The 17,312-nt window shown below is 48.0% G+C and overlaps 1 protein-coding gene across 30 annotated transcripts in view; it reads left to right on the top strand.

The window, feature by feature from the left end:
* Positions 1–7,582: 7,582 nt before the first annotated feature.
* MAGI1 (membrane associated guanylate kinase, WW and PDZ domain containing 1) overlaps positions 7,583–17,312 on the top strand; it is a 337,478-nt gene continuing 327,748 nt past the window's right edge. For 7 of the 30 annotated variants that reach the window (XM_077184430.1, XM_077184428.1, XM_077184429.1 and 4 more), the window contains exon 1: positions 7,592–7,992. In XM_077184430.1, the coding sequence (XP_077040545.1) occupies positions 7,707–7,992 (286 nt within the window). In that variant the 5' untranslated portion in view covers positions 7,592–7,706. Of the gene's footprint in view, positions 7,993–17,312 lie in introns of all 30 variants that reach the window. The other 23 variants (XM_077184421.1, XM_077184422.1, XM_077184427.1 and 20 more) reach the window with 11 other exon arrangements.

Below are 17,312 nucleotides of genomic sequence, written 5' to 3'. Positions count from 1 at the left end.
ATCAGCCCCTGCTAGCAGGAGGAGATGGACTCTAAGCCAACCAAAACTGCTGGGGGCACTGGTTTGAAACCCCATTAGGCCCATCCCCTTGTGCTGAGAGCTGGGTGTTGTTGTGGACAGCCCTGATCTTGTGGCTGGAGGGCACAAGATAAGAAGCTCATGTGGCAGACAAAAACCCATCAGCCCATCCACACTGAATGCAGCACTAGGAAGGAAATTTGGGGAACTTCTAAATACCACTCTGAGGAGGCTGGCATGTGCTGCTGCTGCTTTCTCCTTGGCCTGCTCATCTGCCACCAGAGTTCATTTGTTAACATTTCTTCCCCAAGCTGGCTCCCAGCAGAGCTGATTTTCATCCCTGCCTGCGCTGGGGAGCGATGCCAGCTCCAGGATACAGCCCGTCATACTTTGGTGATGATGCTTGGAAAACATGGAGCAAACAATGCTGCAGGAGCAACTGAGCCCACATAGAGTCTGTGAGAGCTGTTCCCAGGATGTTTGCTCAGCCCCTGAGTGGTTTAGCACACAGGAGGGGCTGGCAGAGGATGCAGCAGACGCGCTAATTCGGGCTGCGGTTCGTGTGAGAGAGCGGCGAGACGGGCTGGGACACAATGCCAGCTAATATTAGACAGCAGGCAGGGAGTCAGGAATCCCAATCCCAGCTGACCTGCTCCCAGGCCCCAAATCCCTCTTTGGAGCTGTCTGGAGGAAAGGAGCATCTCCCTTTATGCTCGGCCCTGGGAGCCGCTTGTCCCAGCCAAGGCTGCTGGCTGTTGTTCCCTATAAATAGCAATGATGATGAGAATCTTTCCATAGGGGGTAAGGCATGGTGGGGCAGTGCCTCACATCAAAGCTGCTGCTTTTGTTGGACCCAGCTCAGAAGTGCAGTAAATGCTGCTTTAACATCAAGATGCTCTTGTGGGACCAGGGAGGAGGACGTTGATCGGGGATGTTTCTGCATCAGACACCGCCACGAATTCTTCTGCTTCGCTGCCTCAAAAAGCAAGATGGGGTTTGTGTATCTTCCAAATCACAGAGTGATATCTCATGGTGTGTTAATTGGCTCTGCTCCTGAGAATATTTGTGTGTGCTCAGCCTTACACATGTGGCTTGTCTGATGCCTGTAAATTACTCTCAGGAGCAAAGCACAGCCAGGCCCCAGATGGCTGCAGGATCAGGCTGTGCTGTCTGTTGCTGCCTTGTCTCTTCTGCCTTTTGCCAGGATTGTAATCCTGACCCAGAGAGGGATCTCCCAGCTACTCCTCACCATGAAGGAACTGCTCCTTTTCCAAACCTTCAGCTTGTCCCATTATTGTGCCTTACTGCTGCCTTTTTATTTCTTTTAATCTTGCTAAGGGTACTTGGATAAACCTTTTGTGAGGATGAAATCAATTCTCTATTACAGAAATCTTTCCTCAACTCAGTGTTTTTATGAGGGAAAAGGCATTTTTGCTGTTTATTCCTTATACAGAATTGCTATTGATATTCTGTGTATTGATTCTTTACTTTTGAGAGAAACAAACCCCTTCAAGGTGGAGCTGGTGGACAAGATACTGCACTGATGTGCCAGTAGTTTTGGGAAGTTGAGCCTTTGTGACTAGCTTTATTTTCAAACCAAATTGACAACTCTATTCAAGTTGTTTGAACCAGACTTTGCTATAGAGAGAGATGGGTTATTCCCAGCTTTTTCTTCCTGATCTTTTTCCATATTTAAGCCATTAGGCTTTAATACACATCCACCACAAGGGACTACCAACTTACTCAGCATGCAGCATGTTTGAAAAGGGCAGACTTTGCCTCCTCTTTATGGCTCCATAAAGACTTAAAGCAGAAATCTTTCCAGATGCAGCTCTAGTTTTCAGGATTTTTAGGGGGAAAGAATAGCAAGTTTTGTGTTGAAAATACATAGAGAAAATAGAGAGGACTGGAGAGGTCAGGCAACAGGGGAAGGACAGGGAACAGCATCTCCATGAGCCCCAGCAGAGCAGGGGTGGAGTTTTAGGGTACAGTGAGGCTCTCTCTGTATCTGCAGAGGGAACAAGGACGATAAGAAAGGAGAGAATGAGGCTCTTGAGCCAAAGTGAGTTTGGGTGAGTGTTGGTGCCTTGGGCAGCTGGGCTGAGCTCTTGCAGCACAAATCAGAGGTGAGCCCTTTTCTTTTTCAAGCAGCAGAAGCAGAGAAGTGGAGGTTTATCAGCTGAGACAGGTGAGTTGGGATAGCTTATCTTAGCAGGACACAGCTAGTGTCTACTGAAGGGTCTTTGCTAACTCATGTGGAGACATTAAAATAGCAAAGGAAAATTCCTGGGGAAGAATGGGACTTGGTAAGATCCAATATCTACCAGACTAGAAGGAGGAATTTGCTTCTTCTACAGCTTGATCATGGTCAAGAAAGTCTAGGAAAAAACTTTATTTTTTAATTTTTTATTTTCTTTTTTGTGGGGGGGGGGGTTGTTTGTTTTTGCTTTTGGGGGTTTTTATTTTTTGCCTTTTATTTATTTTTTTATTTTATTTTAGTTTAAATATTTTTATTTTTACTTATTAAATTTTTTTTTTTCTTTTTAAAATTTTATTTTCTTTTTCTTTTTTTTTTTTTTTTTGGAAATACTCCTGTGGGTACCGGAGACCTCCACTCCAATAAAATCTCTCCCTAATGGACACTGCATTGACATTTCCTTCAAGTTTCTTTCAGAAAGTGGAAACATATGGCAGGCTTAGCTTCCCCTGCAAAGCCAATCTGATCCCTGCTCTAACCAAGAGGCTTTGCCTGCTCTGTGCCAGACTTCAGAGCTTTTCAAGCCTGGCTCCCTCCATGCCAAAAAGCCCCACCCACAACAATCCTACCCTGGAACAGAACAGCTTCTGCAGGGAAGAGATGCCTGAATGAAATTAATAAACCTGGGAATACGAGTGCTAATGAAAGTTAATGAAATCTACAATTTGTAATTGATTCCCTAGAATCTTGCTTTTTTAAAATGACTGGGCCCCCTGAGGCTGGCATCCTCACTTCCAGGTGGTCACTCTGACCCTTTGCTTCCACCCAATAAGCTCAACCACATCCCAACATCCCCAGCCTATTGTGTGTTATTTAAGCCATAGGATATGACAGAGCATGTTTTATGGAGCCATTAATTTATGCTGTGGGTGACTTTAACCACCCAAGAAGTATATTAATGGTGCTATAAAATACACCCCAGAGTGTCTTAATATGGTTATGAGATTGATCTTCAGCTTTATATTCCACTATGTGTGATATTATTGAAATAAATTGTAGAGGAAGGTGACATGAAGTCCCAGTAAGGGGCGAGTTTCCTTTTTCTTCCCAGCATCCTGTGGTCACAGGCTCACTCTGAGCCAGCCCTGGATGGTTGCAGGAGGCTGGAAATGTCCTGCACAAGGGGCTGCCCTTTGGGATGGAGTTTGCTGGCCCAGCTCTGTCCCTGAGCTTAGGCAGGACCTGTCTGTGCTGGCTGGTGGCTTTAACCAGAGCTTCTCATGTCCTGACACTGGGAAGGTTTGCTGTAAATACAGGGATTGTTCAGTACCTGGGGTTGGGTCATCTGTTGAAATGTTTGCCAGGACTCAGAGCAGCACCAGCCCATCTCCTCCTTGCTACCAGAGAGCAGCACCAGCCTGATGAAAAATCCTGGATGCTGCACAGAAAACTCTCCTCCAATAAGAGTTAAGTGGGATTGCAATAAAAACAATTCTTGTCTGGGAAATAACCACAATACATGGCTTTCCTACTGACAGATTCTGGTAGAGTGAGTGTGCTCACAGGAAACTTCAATGGCTGAGAAACTGGATCTTGTTTAAACTCTTTCTTCTCTCTTTTTTTTCCAGCATCTATGTGCTTAGGCTCTCAAAGCCTTGAGGCCCATGATATTAAAGGTTTGGGGTTTATCTGGAAATTAAGAATAAATTCTGTTCTATTAAATAAACTGTACTTTCATTTGTAGTCTTAACCGCTATCATCTTTCTTTATGCTCTCTGGTGGGAGTACATGGCTGTGAACTGCCATAAACCCACAACATTCTCAGTGACTAGACATGGTTTTCCATTCCAAAAAAAGTCCAACTGTGGTTTCCTCAAGTTTCAGTAGCAAAGCTGAGAGAATGAGTTGATGCTTGGGGGAGATTTGACCCATTTTAGAATCCAGGACACAGCACGAAATTTCAGAGGCGTTTGAGACCAAGACCATGGGTCAATATTCCATTTGAAAGAACCATTTGAGCTGTTGTGTGTTTGTAGCAGGGCCCAAAGCATGCAGAGCACCTTCTGAAGGAGGAAGAAAGATCAGCCTGCTCATCCTGACAAATTAGCAGCTGCCAAAGCTGGGCCAGAGCGACTGCAGACAAAAGAGCAACGGAATCAGGCTCTGCTTCAAGGCCTGAGCCCACCCAAATCAGTTTTCACAGTGCTGTCATGGGCTGAGAGCTGGTAAAGAGCACACAGACCTGCAGGAGATGAGGCTGGAGCAGCTGCTGCAGGTGAGGTAGGATGGCTGCATCCTCAGATGAGGAGTGTGCCCTGAGCTTCTCCCTGCCCTGTGTTAATATTCAGCTGCTCCCCAGGTTGGTGCCCTCTGAAGATTCCTTAATTGCTGTTTGTGAAGTGCTTGGAGACCCTCACAAAAAGGAGAGTGTCATTATTAGAACTGCAGTTGTCAGAGATGAAGACAGTCTGTTAATCATTAAATCAAACCCCTGCAAAGGCAGGACCACTGTCCCTGGGAGAGAGGCCAGGCTCTGCAAAGAAATGCAATGCCAGGTTTGTATGGAGTAATCACCCAATTATCCATCAGATGGTGTCAGGGACCCTTCTGGGCAGGAGCAGCCAGGCCATGGGTCAAGGGCCCAGCACTGTTAAAGCCTGACCAAGAGCTTCCTTTAAGAGAGGTGGTTGGAGCAGCTGTGCCCTGAAATAATCTCCTTGCAGCAGCAAGGTGCTGGGCAGTCACAGAGTCAGCAGTCAGGACAACAAAATACCTTGGCTGTATTTGAGCTGTTAAAAGTGGTGCCAGCTTCCAGGATCTGGGGTTATCCAGATTGACCACCTGGATGCAATGAGGCAGTAAAGTGGTAGGAAATTGGTCCAGGACAAAAACTGAAGTGAAAATCTGAAAATCAAGATAAAGTTCTGTTTGAGATTTGCTGGTTTTGTTAATTATCAGCAAGAACAATTTTGGGAACACAGTGGCCCAGGCATGAGTACAGCATTAGGATTTACAATGGGGACAGCTCACATTTTCAGCACAGTTGCAGTGTTTGTAAGCAAACTGAAAAGGGCCCTTGGAAGTCTGTCATCTCATAAATTTTACTATCAAAACTTGTTTTTCTAAATAGTCTTTTCCAAAAATTTTTCCATGAGGCATGAGTAGTTCTGTAAGATCTATTCAGGGCAACCACAGCTCATGTGATGTTCACATGGATCCCAGATGATTTTTAGCTTAGCAGGGCTGTCACAGAAGGCATCCTGCACAATGATGGTGATGAAAATACGTCACACCCAGCTCTGGGCTGTGAACAAGGGGCTCCCTGCACCGTGAGCTCACGTGTGTGACACAAGAAGCCAGTGCACAGATGAGAGAGAAAGCCTTCCCCACAAGCCATGCTGCTGTTCTGTAGGGTCTACAGGAGCATTTAGTGCCCAGGGGACCCAGCCTGATGACCTATCCACTCTTTACTGGTGAAGGCACAATAAAAAGTGTGCTGTCATCCTAAAAGTGACAAATGGGGCAGCTGGTTACTGAGCCAGGAAAAGCAGATGTGAGGCAGTTATTGCTGCTCAAACATAAGGGATCAGCATGGCTTTAAGGATGAAAACAAATATGAAAATAAGAAACCTCTTGAAAGCAAATGGGGGCTAGACACAGCAGGTACACTGAACTTCATGAGTCCACTCCTACCCAGGAAGGCAGGCTCTGCCCCTCCGTTGGAAGGACTTTTCCTGAGCTCTGGTAATCCCATCTGCTTCCCATGGGGACCTGGACAGAGCTGCCTGAGGCACAGGGGATGGGGCTGACTCAGTGCTGTGCTATGTGACATCGGCCAAGCCTTTCTCGTGCCTGGCTGTGGCTGTGCCACTCGGGCTGGGGACTGCGGCTCCCGTCTGCAGCGATGGGAGCTCGACAAGACAGCCAGATGAGAGATTGCAGCTGGGGAAAGGAGGACGGAATGCAGGGGGTGAGGGAAGGACAGGCTTCCCTGCTCCATCCGGGACAGGTGCGAGGGCAGGGAGAGCACCCCGGTCACCTCTCAGGTCTGCGAGCTAAGCCTGTGATCGGCTGGGCCAGCAGCAGACGATGCTCGGCTGAGCCCCTTCCCCGAGCAGCGATGCTCGCCGAGCCTGCGCCTCTCCTGCATCGCCCACACCGCGGGACGCGCTGGGCTGCGGAGGGGAGAGATGCGAGAGCGACGCGGGCAGCAGTGAAAGTCTGCGGGCTGTAGCGTCTGAGCACACGTTAGGGCAGCACGGGCAGCCAGACCTGACTCTTTGGTTTCCCTGTGTCACTTCTCAGTCCCGATTAGCAGCAAAATAGGGCACGCACACATCTGACAAGTGAACTCCTTGCTGGAAGGGGTTCGGTCATGCATAAGACTGCTCAAAATGAGGCCTGGCTTTCAGGTTTGGAAGCATGGAGCATGACCTGGAAGGGACAGCTGGTACGTGCACTCTTACTTATTTTCCACTCTTGAGTTTTGCACCAGTTCTGGGTAACTTTGAAGAGTTTTGGCCAAGGACAAACGAATGGATGCCTGTCCCTTTCCCCAGCAGCCAGACCTCGCTATTAGTCTGTCCAGCTTCTAAACAATTACACGAGGACAGGACAATGTGAAAACATTATTAATGTCTCAAATTCGATCACTCAGTCAAAAACTGGAGTGGAGAACTAAGAGTAGGAACGCGACTTTCAGCCTTGTGCAAGCGCTTTGATACCATTTTAATGACAAACTCGCACAAGTTTTTCCCCAGGACTTTTACTTTGTGTCCCCTCCTGTAACAACCATCTGGAAAGCGCAGGTAAGAAGCGATCGCAGCGGCTCGCAACTGGGAAAATCCTAGAAATCCTCGCGGGAAAGCAAAGATCTGCCGTTCCCCGTCCCCTGGAGCATCTCCGGGGGCGCGGGGCAGAGAAAAGACGATTCCAGCCGGGGGCTTCACGCTCTCCCCGGCCCGGGGGGCGCGGGCACGGGCTCCTCCCTCGGGCAAAGTTGTCGGTGGGCGCGGGGAGGAGCCGGGCCCGCACGTGGGCTGGGGGGGCCGCGCCGGCCGGGCCGTGCCGGGGGCGGGGAGCGGGCGGGGGCCGGGCCGTGCCGGGGCGGGCCGTGCCAGGGCGCCTGCGCCGGCGGCGCGGAGCGCGGCGGAGCGGGACGGACCGAACTGGAACAAAACAAACGGCGCTTTGTATCGCCCGAAAGGCTCCGCGCCCCGCGCAGCGCCCGCGGAGAGGGGCGGCAACACCGCGCGCCTGCCGGATTTGCTTTTTCAGCGCTTTTAAATTATTTTTAATTTTATTTAATTTTTTTCTTTTTTTTCTTAATAAGAGGGGAGAAGGGACGGCGCGGAGGGGCGGGCGGGAGGCGGTGCGCGCCCTCCGCGGGCGCGGGGCCGTGCGGGCGGTGATGGCCTGAGCGGGCGGTGGCTCCGCGCCCCCTGCGCACCTGCCGAGCGCGCTCCGCGGGCGCGGAGGGACGCGCAGCGCCATGTCGCGGGTGGTGCAGAAGAAGAACCACTGGTCCAGCCGGGTGCGGCAGTGCGCGCTGACCCGCGGGCCCGGCGGGCAGCTGGGCTTCGCCCTGCTCGGCGGCGCGGAGCACGGCGAGTTCCCGTACGCGGGCGCGGCGGCGGGGGACGGCGAGGCGGCGCTGAGCGAGGGCGAGCTGCTGCTGGAGGTGCAGGGGGTCCGCGTGTCGGGGCTGCCGCGCTACGACGTGCTGGAAGTGATCCGGAGCTGCAAGGACCCCATCGTGGTGAAAGCCGTCCGACAAGGTGCGAGGGGAACGCGGCGGGACGGGGGGAACTCGCTCCGCGCTTCCCGCGGGGCTGCGGGGCTGGGTGGCCACTGGCGAGTGCCGGGGGTGGCGAGCATCAGCCCCGTGGGACAGCGCGGGGCCCGACAGAGGCAGCCACGCGTGTGCGCACCTTCGGCGAGGGCACTGATGATGCACGGGCACCTCCTGGTCCGGAGCCGGCTGCAGCCGCCCCGCAGTCCTTGCCCTGCGCTAAGCGCAGCGAGCAATTGCGTGAGACTTTCCCAAAGGCACCGCGGAGCCGCCAGCGCTCCCTGCGGGGAACCCGCGCTTGTCCGGGGCACCTCGGTGTCCCGCTGACCCTCGGAGAGGCTGAGGGAGCTTCGCTGCTGGGGGAATGGGACAGGGATCCCCTTCTCCAGCAGCTGAGCATCCTTTGGAGCTGCTGAGTGATGAGTGGAGTCTTGTTCTGAAAGTGCAGCGTGTGTTTGCCGGCTGCCAGCGTGGGAAGAAAAAGCTTGGACTCTCCTGCGTCTTCCCTCTCTGGCTGAAGGGCTGCTCAGATTTACCTTTCTTCCCCCTGGTTTGCCCTAGGTGAGGGTACAGCCGTGCTGCCAGCCCTGCAGCTCACAGCTGAAGGAACAGGCAGGTAGCTCTCCTGTTTGGCTGAGGAAGAGGATAGGAAGAGTCCTCCCATGCTGGATTAAAAAGATGCCACTTCACATCCGTGTACACTCCACAGTCGCTCAACAGGTTAGCTAACAGGCCTGGCTAATGGGCTTGTGATTTCCAGGACAGGACTTGAATTTAGTGCCAAGAAGCTGTTGGTGCTGCCGCAGCCACCGAGGCTGGTCGGACGGGCAGGAGCAGCAGCACTGCAGCTGGACAGCCGGAGGTGTGAGAGGTGAGGGAGCTCCCCGAGGTCAGCTCCAAGTGCTGGAAGGAAGGGAAGTTTTCTTCGTGTTGCCCAAGAGATTCCTTAGGGGAAGGTTTATTTGTCATCCAGACGTGTGCATCCTTAAGGTGCGGGTTTCACTCTGGCTTGTGGTGCGAGGGGTTTTTTTCCCTGTACTTCGTTCTACCAGCTGGTAGCTGCAGACAGAATTTCTGGCCAGCTGGCAGGACTGTCACCTGAAGTCTTGTCCCTGGGCTCACCGATGAGCTGAGATGAAGGGCTGCAGGCACTTGTTTCATCCTCGGAAGCTCCGGAGCCAGAGCAGATGCCAGCGGTGGTGTCGGAGAGGAGCTGAGCCTGTTCACTGCCCCTCCACCCCCTGCCCCGGAGCTGAGCCACCACAGCTCAGGGACTTGTGAGTCCCTTCCAGGACTCAGTAGCAATATTCCAGCAAACACTGTCAAACTCCCAAAATAGCCAGTTTTTGTTAAACAAATGCCTGTTTTCCCTGCTGCCTTCACTTCACTGGGAAGTGGTGAGGGAAACTCAGCCTGCTGGTTTCCCTGCCCAAGTGGGAGGGGGAGAAAAGCACGAAGAAAAGTATGAGGAAATTAGGCAGAGGTTTTTTTACATACTGATTGTTTTAGCAGAAGTATTAAAATACAGCTTGTGGTGTTGCAATGTGATTGGTGTTGGTGGGTGAAGGAAGGTGTGTATGAAACCCTTCCCAACCAAACGATTTGTGATCAAACTTTTTGTTGTTTTGGAAATATGAGTTAGTATAAATAAAACATGTCCTGGGAATAAACTGCACACGACAGAACTTGGTGGTAAATGTGTCTCAGCTTCAGGATATGGTCAAAAGAACGGGCAGAGAGCTGAGTTTTAGTGTGTTGGCTGGGTTTACCTGGAAAGTGGGAGGAAAGGGTTCAAAACCCATCTGTGAGTCAGGGCAGGCACTTAAACCTTGGACTGTTCCCATCTAGAGCTGAGAACCAAGCCCTTGGTTACTATGGGGTTGTAGTTTCTTTTCTTTTTTTTTTTTTTCTCCATATTTTTAAGAAATGCTTTATTAGCCAAGAATGTGGAATAGAAATAAATATTTGCTTTTGAGATCACTAAATATTTTTGTGGTCTGGAAAGCCTGTCAATGGTAGCCTGGCATCTACACGCTGCTCTTTGCAAAGCACAGCTCTCCCTCATGTATCAGAAGCATGGAAAAGGAGAGTATTTTAATTAAAATTCATTACTTCTGTGTTGATTAAAAATCTGATTATGGGAATGGCAACTGTCATTCAACAGGAAAAGTGCGGCACTAGAGCAGGCAGCCGAGGAGTGTGCAGATAAGATTGTAAACATGTTTTTATATAGTTATCCAGATTTTTTTACGTAGTAACTTTTTACAAAGTTACCCAGATTTTCCTCCTCCTCACAGTTCGTAGTTCCTAACTGATTGGTGCTGAAGTGCTGGGGCAATATTAGCCTGGAAATGTATACATTTTATTGCCTGTCTGTTTTGTATGACATTTACAAGGCTGGAAAAACAGGAAATTTACTATAAGTCAGTCATCTGCAAGCATGAGCAGGAAAATAACAGTTCTGACCTTGCACTTGGTGAAAGAGACGAGGATGGAAATGGAGGTGGAATAGGCTGTGCATGGGCTTTGTCAATTGACCAGAGTTTGGAAACTTACAGGTTCACTTGCAACATTTTTTTTCCTTGCTTTTGTGAGTGGTAAGTTTGAAAAGTACGTACAAAAAGGAGGAGCCTCTGTGAAATCTCTTAATGGAAATTAATTGATATTTAATACTGGTCATACGGGATTTATTGGTCCTTTGCTTACCCTGGGAGGAAGAGTGAAGAAGGCTAAAGAACTTGGATGGAGCTTTCCCTTCCTTTTCCCCTTATGCCCCCTTTTTTGCTGTGACATTTGAGAATAAAACTGTGCCATTGTAGTTGCCTGTTTTGGGGGAGAGAGAGGAAGAATCTTGCTGCCATGTATCTTAGTAACTTTCAGAACTGTCAAATGTGTGAAAAAACCTCAGTTAACATGTAGTGCTTTTATGACTGACTGTTTCCATCTTACATCTGTGCCTAAGTTCTGATGAAATTGGCAATTAACTTCTGTGGAGTTAATAAATGCATTTTTATTATTACTTGGTCATAGAGTATGGAATTAATAGATTGAATTATAGGAGCAGTGGTCACATATTCTAGTCTAAAGCTGGCATTGCCTTAACATAGGGATTTCCCAGCTGTACTGTGAATATTGTAACTTCCTTGAATACCTTTCACATTTGTCAAAATAGCTCACTTTGATAAATTGATAATTGATTGCATTGGATAGATCTGTTATAAAACCAGGCACACAATTTCTTCTCATGGATCTTGGTTAACAGAGTCTAGCATAAGAGGAGAGAAGTTTGTTGTGCCATCCTCCAAAAGAGAAGAATTAAGACTGTATCTGTAAAAAATAGACCACGTTTGTTTGAGGCAGGGTATCTGGGCTTTCATTCTCCCTCAGTGAGAGATTTCCAGGTTTTTTTTTGCTCCCTGGTTCGATGACCTGTGCCAAACCACACCAAACCAGATGCTTGGTACGGGAAACTGTCAAAATTAATATGCTTGTAAATTAAATTGGTTTTTCAGTTCTCATTTCAACGCTTTGCTTCCTTAAAAAAGTCTCAGAATCCCAAGCTCCTAAAGACCTATTGCTTTGAAACCAGGAGGTGCTGAGAGCAGTTTATGCAGTTATTAATTTTGATAGGACTTTGCAGCTGGGATGATCCCACGGCAGGGAGGAGCCATGTGCTTGTGGGGCTTTTTTTAGCCCTGTACAGGGCAGACAGGAGCAGGCATGATCCCAAGCAGAAACAGTCACTGTTTACCCAGTGCTATCAGCTGCATTTGTTTCTTTTCAAACATTAACTTGACCCTAAGATAAATCCTGAAATACAGTGCAGTGACTCAATGCTTCAATGTCAGGCTGGCATCTGCTGTACATGAGATGTTAAACTCAGTTACATAAATCCATGTGAACAAGACCAGCCTCTTTCAAAAAGTTTCCATGAGCTGGTATTTGAGTATTTTCCTTTTATTTTCCTGAGAGAGCTTTGTGAGACAATTTCTGTTTGTTATTTTGGGGTTTTTTGGTAAAACATTTATTAAAAAAAAGAAGGAAGAGCTGATGCATCTGTAGATTGCTGTGTGTTTGGTGGTTTAGCACACACAGGGAAGCAGAGTGTCACTTTGTGAGTGGTGATGCTGAACATCCCGTGCTCAGTGCCCAAGCCTGGCTCTGCAGAATCACAGCAGTGAGTGTGGGGCAGGGCTTGGGGGTGATGTGCTGGGCCAGGGAAGGGAGAGGCTGTTTAGAGAGTGACCTCTTGCTGTTCCCAGTTTACCTCTGCAGCATCACACACGAGCACCTGAAAGTGTTTTCCTTCAGTCCCTGCTAGCTCAGTGCCAGTGAATTCTCTCAGTCATTTTTCCATCTGACCCAAATTCTTTTTGGACCCAGGTGGGTTTCAAGTGGAGAGAAAGAAGTGTTGCCATCTGAAAACCTCAGAGATGTTCTTGTATTCTTGATTTATAAAGCCTGTTTTCAACTCTGACAACTGGGGTAGTTGTGAATGAAATGTAAAATAAAAAAAGGCAACAGAGTCTCTTAGAATCTCTTCTTCTCTCACTTGGAGCATATTTTGCTACAAATCAGTAATCTTATTTCTTTACAGAAGTACTGCACTTAGTAGTCATGAAATGTGTATATCTTGTATTAAAATACTGCCTTGAGCAAGACCTTATCTTTACTGTGCCTGAATTTACAGTGCAGAACTTGCCAGCATTTAGAAGTGGATCCTGCTTGTGGCAGAGCAGTCATCCATCCTCTCCAGCCACGGAGCAGCACCCCAGAGATGGGCAAAAGAGCCCAAGAGCCACATTGTGCCTGTTATAAAAATTTCCAGGAGTTAATGTGATGCTTTTCATGGCATGAAAGGGGGCTATGCTTTCCACAATAAAGTTAATCTTTCCACCCATTGAGATGGGACTCCTGGCTCCCACTTTATGGCCAGTCAGATCACAGAGCAATTAAATCACAATTATGGTCTAATTATGAGCAGTCATTCAACACCACTGCAAAGTAAGATGTTAACACCATCCTGCGTGTTGTTCCATGTTTTTAAGACCAAGTTACAACTCCTGCATGAGCGAATTATTGACCTGCCATCATGAAATTTAAGATTCATCTTCCATGTTAGAAATGTAAGAATTTTTTTTTTTCCTAACAGGTTTGAAAGCCAAACCAGCAGTAGCTCCTTGCATTCCTGGCTTTGGGATTGCCATTTTCTCCTGGTTCAGCTCAGGCTGTGATCATTCATGCATCTCTTCTGGCTGTTCCTGTATCTCTTGATCTGATGGCTGAGAAACACACTTGCTCCTTTGGCAGTGTGTGCGTGCACAGGGAAACATTTGCCCCAGGGCAGCTGCATTAAGGTGTAAAGATATTCAGAGCAGCACTTTTGTGGCTGTGCAGAGCTGATGATTCGAGCCCTCTCTCATTAGATTTCAGCGTGGCTCAGTTTGAAGTAATGTGGAAGCTGAGAAGATGCTGCTGCCTCAAGGGCTCTTTTCTATTGCAATAGCAGGGTCTGGGCTGTGGGCAAGGACAGGATCTTTGGGACCTCTCCTGAGGTTTTTAAAAATAATTGGCCAGGTTTTTTATTTGCATTCCTTTGCTTAGCTCCAGACACGAGCTATGCCTGCTAGTTATTTCAGGTGTTTGTATTTTTTTTTTTCACACTTCCTCTGACTTTGACTGGAACTTGTAAATCAAAGCATTTGGTTTTGATCTTTGTGTGCTGCAAGTGACTTAAATTTCTTGGTGAAAAGCACAGAGTAGTGGTTCTGTAAGAGCAAATGCCATGAATTTATAGAAGGACTATGAAGAATTTGTGGTAAAATGCTAGCTGAAGGTGTAGGGATCTTTACTGTGAGCACTCAGTGGTACTTGGAGGGCTGGTGCTCAAATTCTGCATCCTCTCTGAGCTCCTTCCAGCTCCATGTCCCAATTCCTGCAGCAGCAAAATGCAGATTTTGCTGGTCCATATTTCTCCAGAGTTTTTCTCTAGCTCAGCTGTGGAAAAGATTTATTTTTGCCTTTTAGAAAGCGAGCATGAAGTGACCTTTTTGCACCAAGGGCACAGGGCAGGGTCACCCCCTGTGATCCCTGGAGATCCTCTCTGCTCCCTTGTCATGGGGGCATCTCCTGCAGGATGGGGACAGCAGCAGCCCCTGAGTGACAGCACTGCTGAGCCTGCAGGAGCAGCTCCTGCAGAAACACCATTTTCACCACCAGCATCAATTCCTCTGTCTCTCTGGACCCTTGGTGTTTTGTTTGCTCAGTGTGGCTGTGGTGTGACAGGCAGGGGCTCAGAGCTGCCAGCCCAGGAGACCCACAGCATCAGATGGCTGAAGGTTGGGGCTTCCTGCAAGGATCTGCTGTTGGGAAACAGACATAAAGCTAGGCTGTCATCCAGATTCTGTTATCTGCTGATCTGAGAGAGAGCTGTGGAAGAGGCTGCTGCTTCCAGAGCAGTTTGGCAGCTTTTGCTTTGCACTGGTATGTTGGCAGATTGGGATGTTTATTATTTCCCCCCCCTTAATTGTAATTTTTTGCTTTTCCTTCTGAACCAAATAGGTGGGCCAGCATCTCCCTTGGCCCTGCAGGAGCAGTGTGGCTCAGGGTAAATGGGATATTTTTGTTGAGATCCACCCTTCAGTTTCCAAAGGTCACACACTCCATCCACGCTTCCTCCTGTGACATTTTAAATTGTTTCCAGAACTATTCCACTGCTCCAAGCAGGAATGATGGCATCATGCTCTCTGTTAGTCCCCAGCCCTGACTCTGGCATCATTTTGTGTTAGTAATATTATTTATTTTAATTTATTTTGTGTTAGTAAAATAAATAATAAATAAATAAATATTATTTAAACCTTTTTAGTAATATTATTTTAGTAATATTTAATTACTAATTACATTACTAATTTTTAGTAATATTATTTAAACCTAATTGTTTTGTGTTAGTAATATTATTTAAACCTGCAGATTTTTTTTATGTGCCCCTAGTAGACCTTGGAGAAACAAAACAGTTTTTCCTTCAGGTCCTGATGTTTTGGGTTACATTTTTACACACTTGGCTTTTGGCTAAAGACAGTTCCAGTTTTTATGGTTGTGAGGGTTTGTGTCGCAACTTAAAAGAAAAATAAGGTTTTAAAAATATTTATTGAATTTCATTAACTGTCCCTTATTAGACTAAACAATAATGCTTACTACACAGTGTGAAAATAATGCAAAGTGCCCTGTCTTCATAATGGAAGAGGAAATCAAAACAAACAAAGCCTTTGGGATGACTTGCAAAGTGGAACAGATGCCCTTACAATTGCAAGGCATTTGAATAAGGAATCAGTTTTGCATGGTTTGCTAATCCCTCAGTAAAGAGTTCATTGTCTTGGATTACACATCTGTAATTTTGGAGCCCTCAAGTCAGTGTCTCAGTACAATTAGAGTGGGAAGAAACTGACTTCTTTCTTCATACCCTTAATCTCTGCCTCGTTTTTTTTTAAGAGGAAAACCTCAACTCTGGGTTTTTCATTTAGTTATTAACAAAACGCCTTTGAAAAAGAAGCAGCCTAAAATCCAGCCACTCCCTCAACACCAACAAAGCTGGCCAGATATTGTGTGCTTTAAAAAAAACCCCAACTTTGATGTTCAACCTGTCTTACTCCAGTGGTACAGATGCTGCACCAAGTGGGTGTCAGACCAGGCTGATGACAGACTCAGATGTCTCAGAGGCTTTTGGGTGAATAAGAGAGGAGAGTTCCCAAACAGGCTGAACTGGACAGGTGGGGACCTGGGCTGCAGAATAACTGCAAAATGGCTTTTCTTAAAAACAGCAAGGCACATGCCCATCCTCCTCCTTTCCCAAAGGCTCAGCTACAGCTCCCAGTTAGCAATTTAAACAGCAGGGGTACAGGTGGAGGTTCCTGAGCCTTGGAGCAATTCCCTGCAGCCCTGTGGGAAGCCAGGGGTGGCTGGAGCAGAGGTGGAGAGAGCAGCAGCAGATACACAAAAGATACCCAAAGCTTTGGGTTGGGGAAGAGTTCCCCTGTTCTCTAGTGGAGTTGTCCATGCTGAGGCTGTCCCTAAAAACAACATCCTGAGTGTTTTCTGCAGCACCAGCCAGGAGCAGGGCTCTTTCCAGCTGGTGACAGCCCCACAGCAGCCCATCATCTTGTTCTGGCCCTTACAGGAGAGCTGGAGAGGGACTCTTCACAAAGGTGGGCAGTGGTAAGATAAGGGGGAATGACTGCAATGCCCCTGGAAAAGGGCAGGGTTAGGTGAGACACAAAGAAGAAATTCTTTGCTGGGTGGATGAGGGTGGGCAGGCCCTGGCACAGGTGCCCAGAGCAGCTGGGGCTGCCCCTGGATCCCTGGCAGTGCCCAAGGCCAGCTTGGACATTTGGGCTTGGAGCAGCCTGGGACAGTGGGAGGTGGCCCTGCCATGGCAGGGGGTGGCAGAAATGAAGGATCTTCAAGGTCCCTTCCAACTGGAACCATTCTGTGACTCTGTGGTGCAGATTTGCTGTTGAATATTCTGCTAGGATGTGGTGCCTACAATATCTCCTGCTGCTCCAGGACAGTGTGTGGCTCCCCTGTGTGGCACAGGGACAGTGAGGGGACACTGGGGACATGTGGCAGAGCACAGCCCTGGGGAAGCTGATCCAAGGAAGCTGGGGATGAGAAATCTGCAGTTTGGCTGAATCTGGGGACACTGCTGTCTCCAAGCTGAGTCTCCTCTTGGCAGTGCTGCTGCCTGGGGGACAGCACTGAGGACAGGGACAGGACACCTGATGGGGCTTTGGCAGCCACTGGTCCAGCCCAGGCTTTGTCCTCTCCCTGTCCTGTGGGCAAAAGAGGGATTAGTCTGGTGCAAAACAAAGCATCACGTTCTTCTATTTTCCCTGGTATGCATTTTTCCTTAAACAATGAAGTGACTAATATAGAATATCTTCTATATCTTCTCCATGTGCTCTGGTGGTGGTTGAGAGGGGCAGCAATAGCCTGACTGCATCAGCAAGTCCAGAGGTTCTGCTGCCAGCTCAGCAGGGACTCTGAGGATCACAGAATCTGCTGTTTCTGAATAAAATCAGTAGGTTGTTTACTTAGTGGGAGGGGATGGCTTGCTTTGTTGTTGTTAGATTGTCTTTGCTGGTACCCCAGCAAACGCTGTGTATTTGTTTGATGTGCAAATAGCAAACTTGCTTAGCAATGGTATACAGTGTTTTGTTAACTTGTGTATAGCCTGTGTGCACTGTGGGGTCCTCCCTGTCACCTACTGTCTGCTTTTATTAATCAAACTGGTTCCAAGTGGAGATCTGAGCT

This window comes from Agelaius phoeniceus, chromosome 11 (assembly GCF_051311805.1).
Source record: "Agelaius phoeniceus isolate bAgePho1 chromosome 11, bAgePho1.hap1, whole genome shotgun sequence".
NCBI lineage: Eukaryota > Metazoa > Chordata > Aves > Passeriformes > Icteridae > Agelaius > Agelaius phoeniceus.
This window is presented reverse-complemented; position numbering and strand designations above follow the sequence as displayed.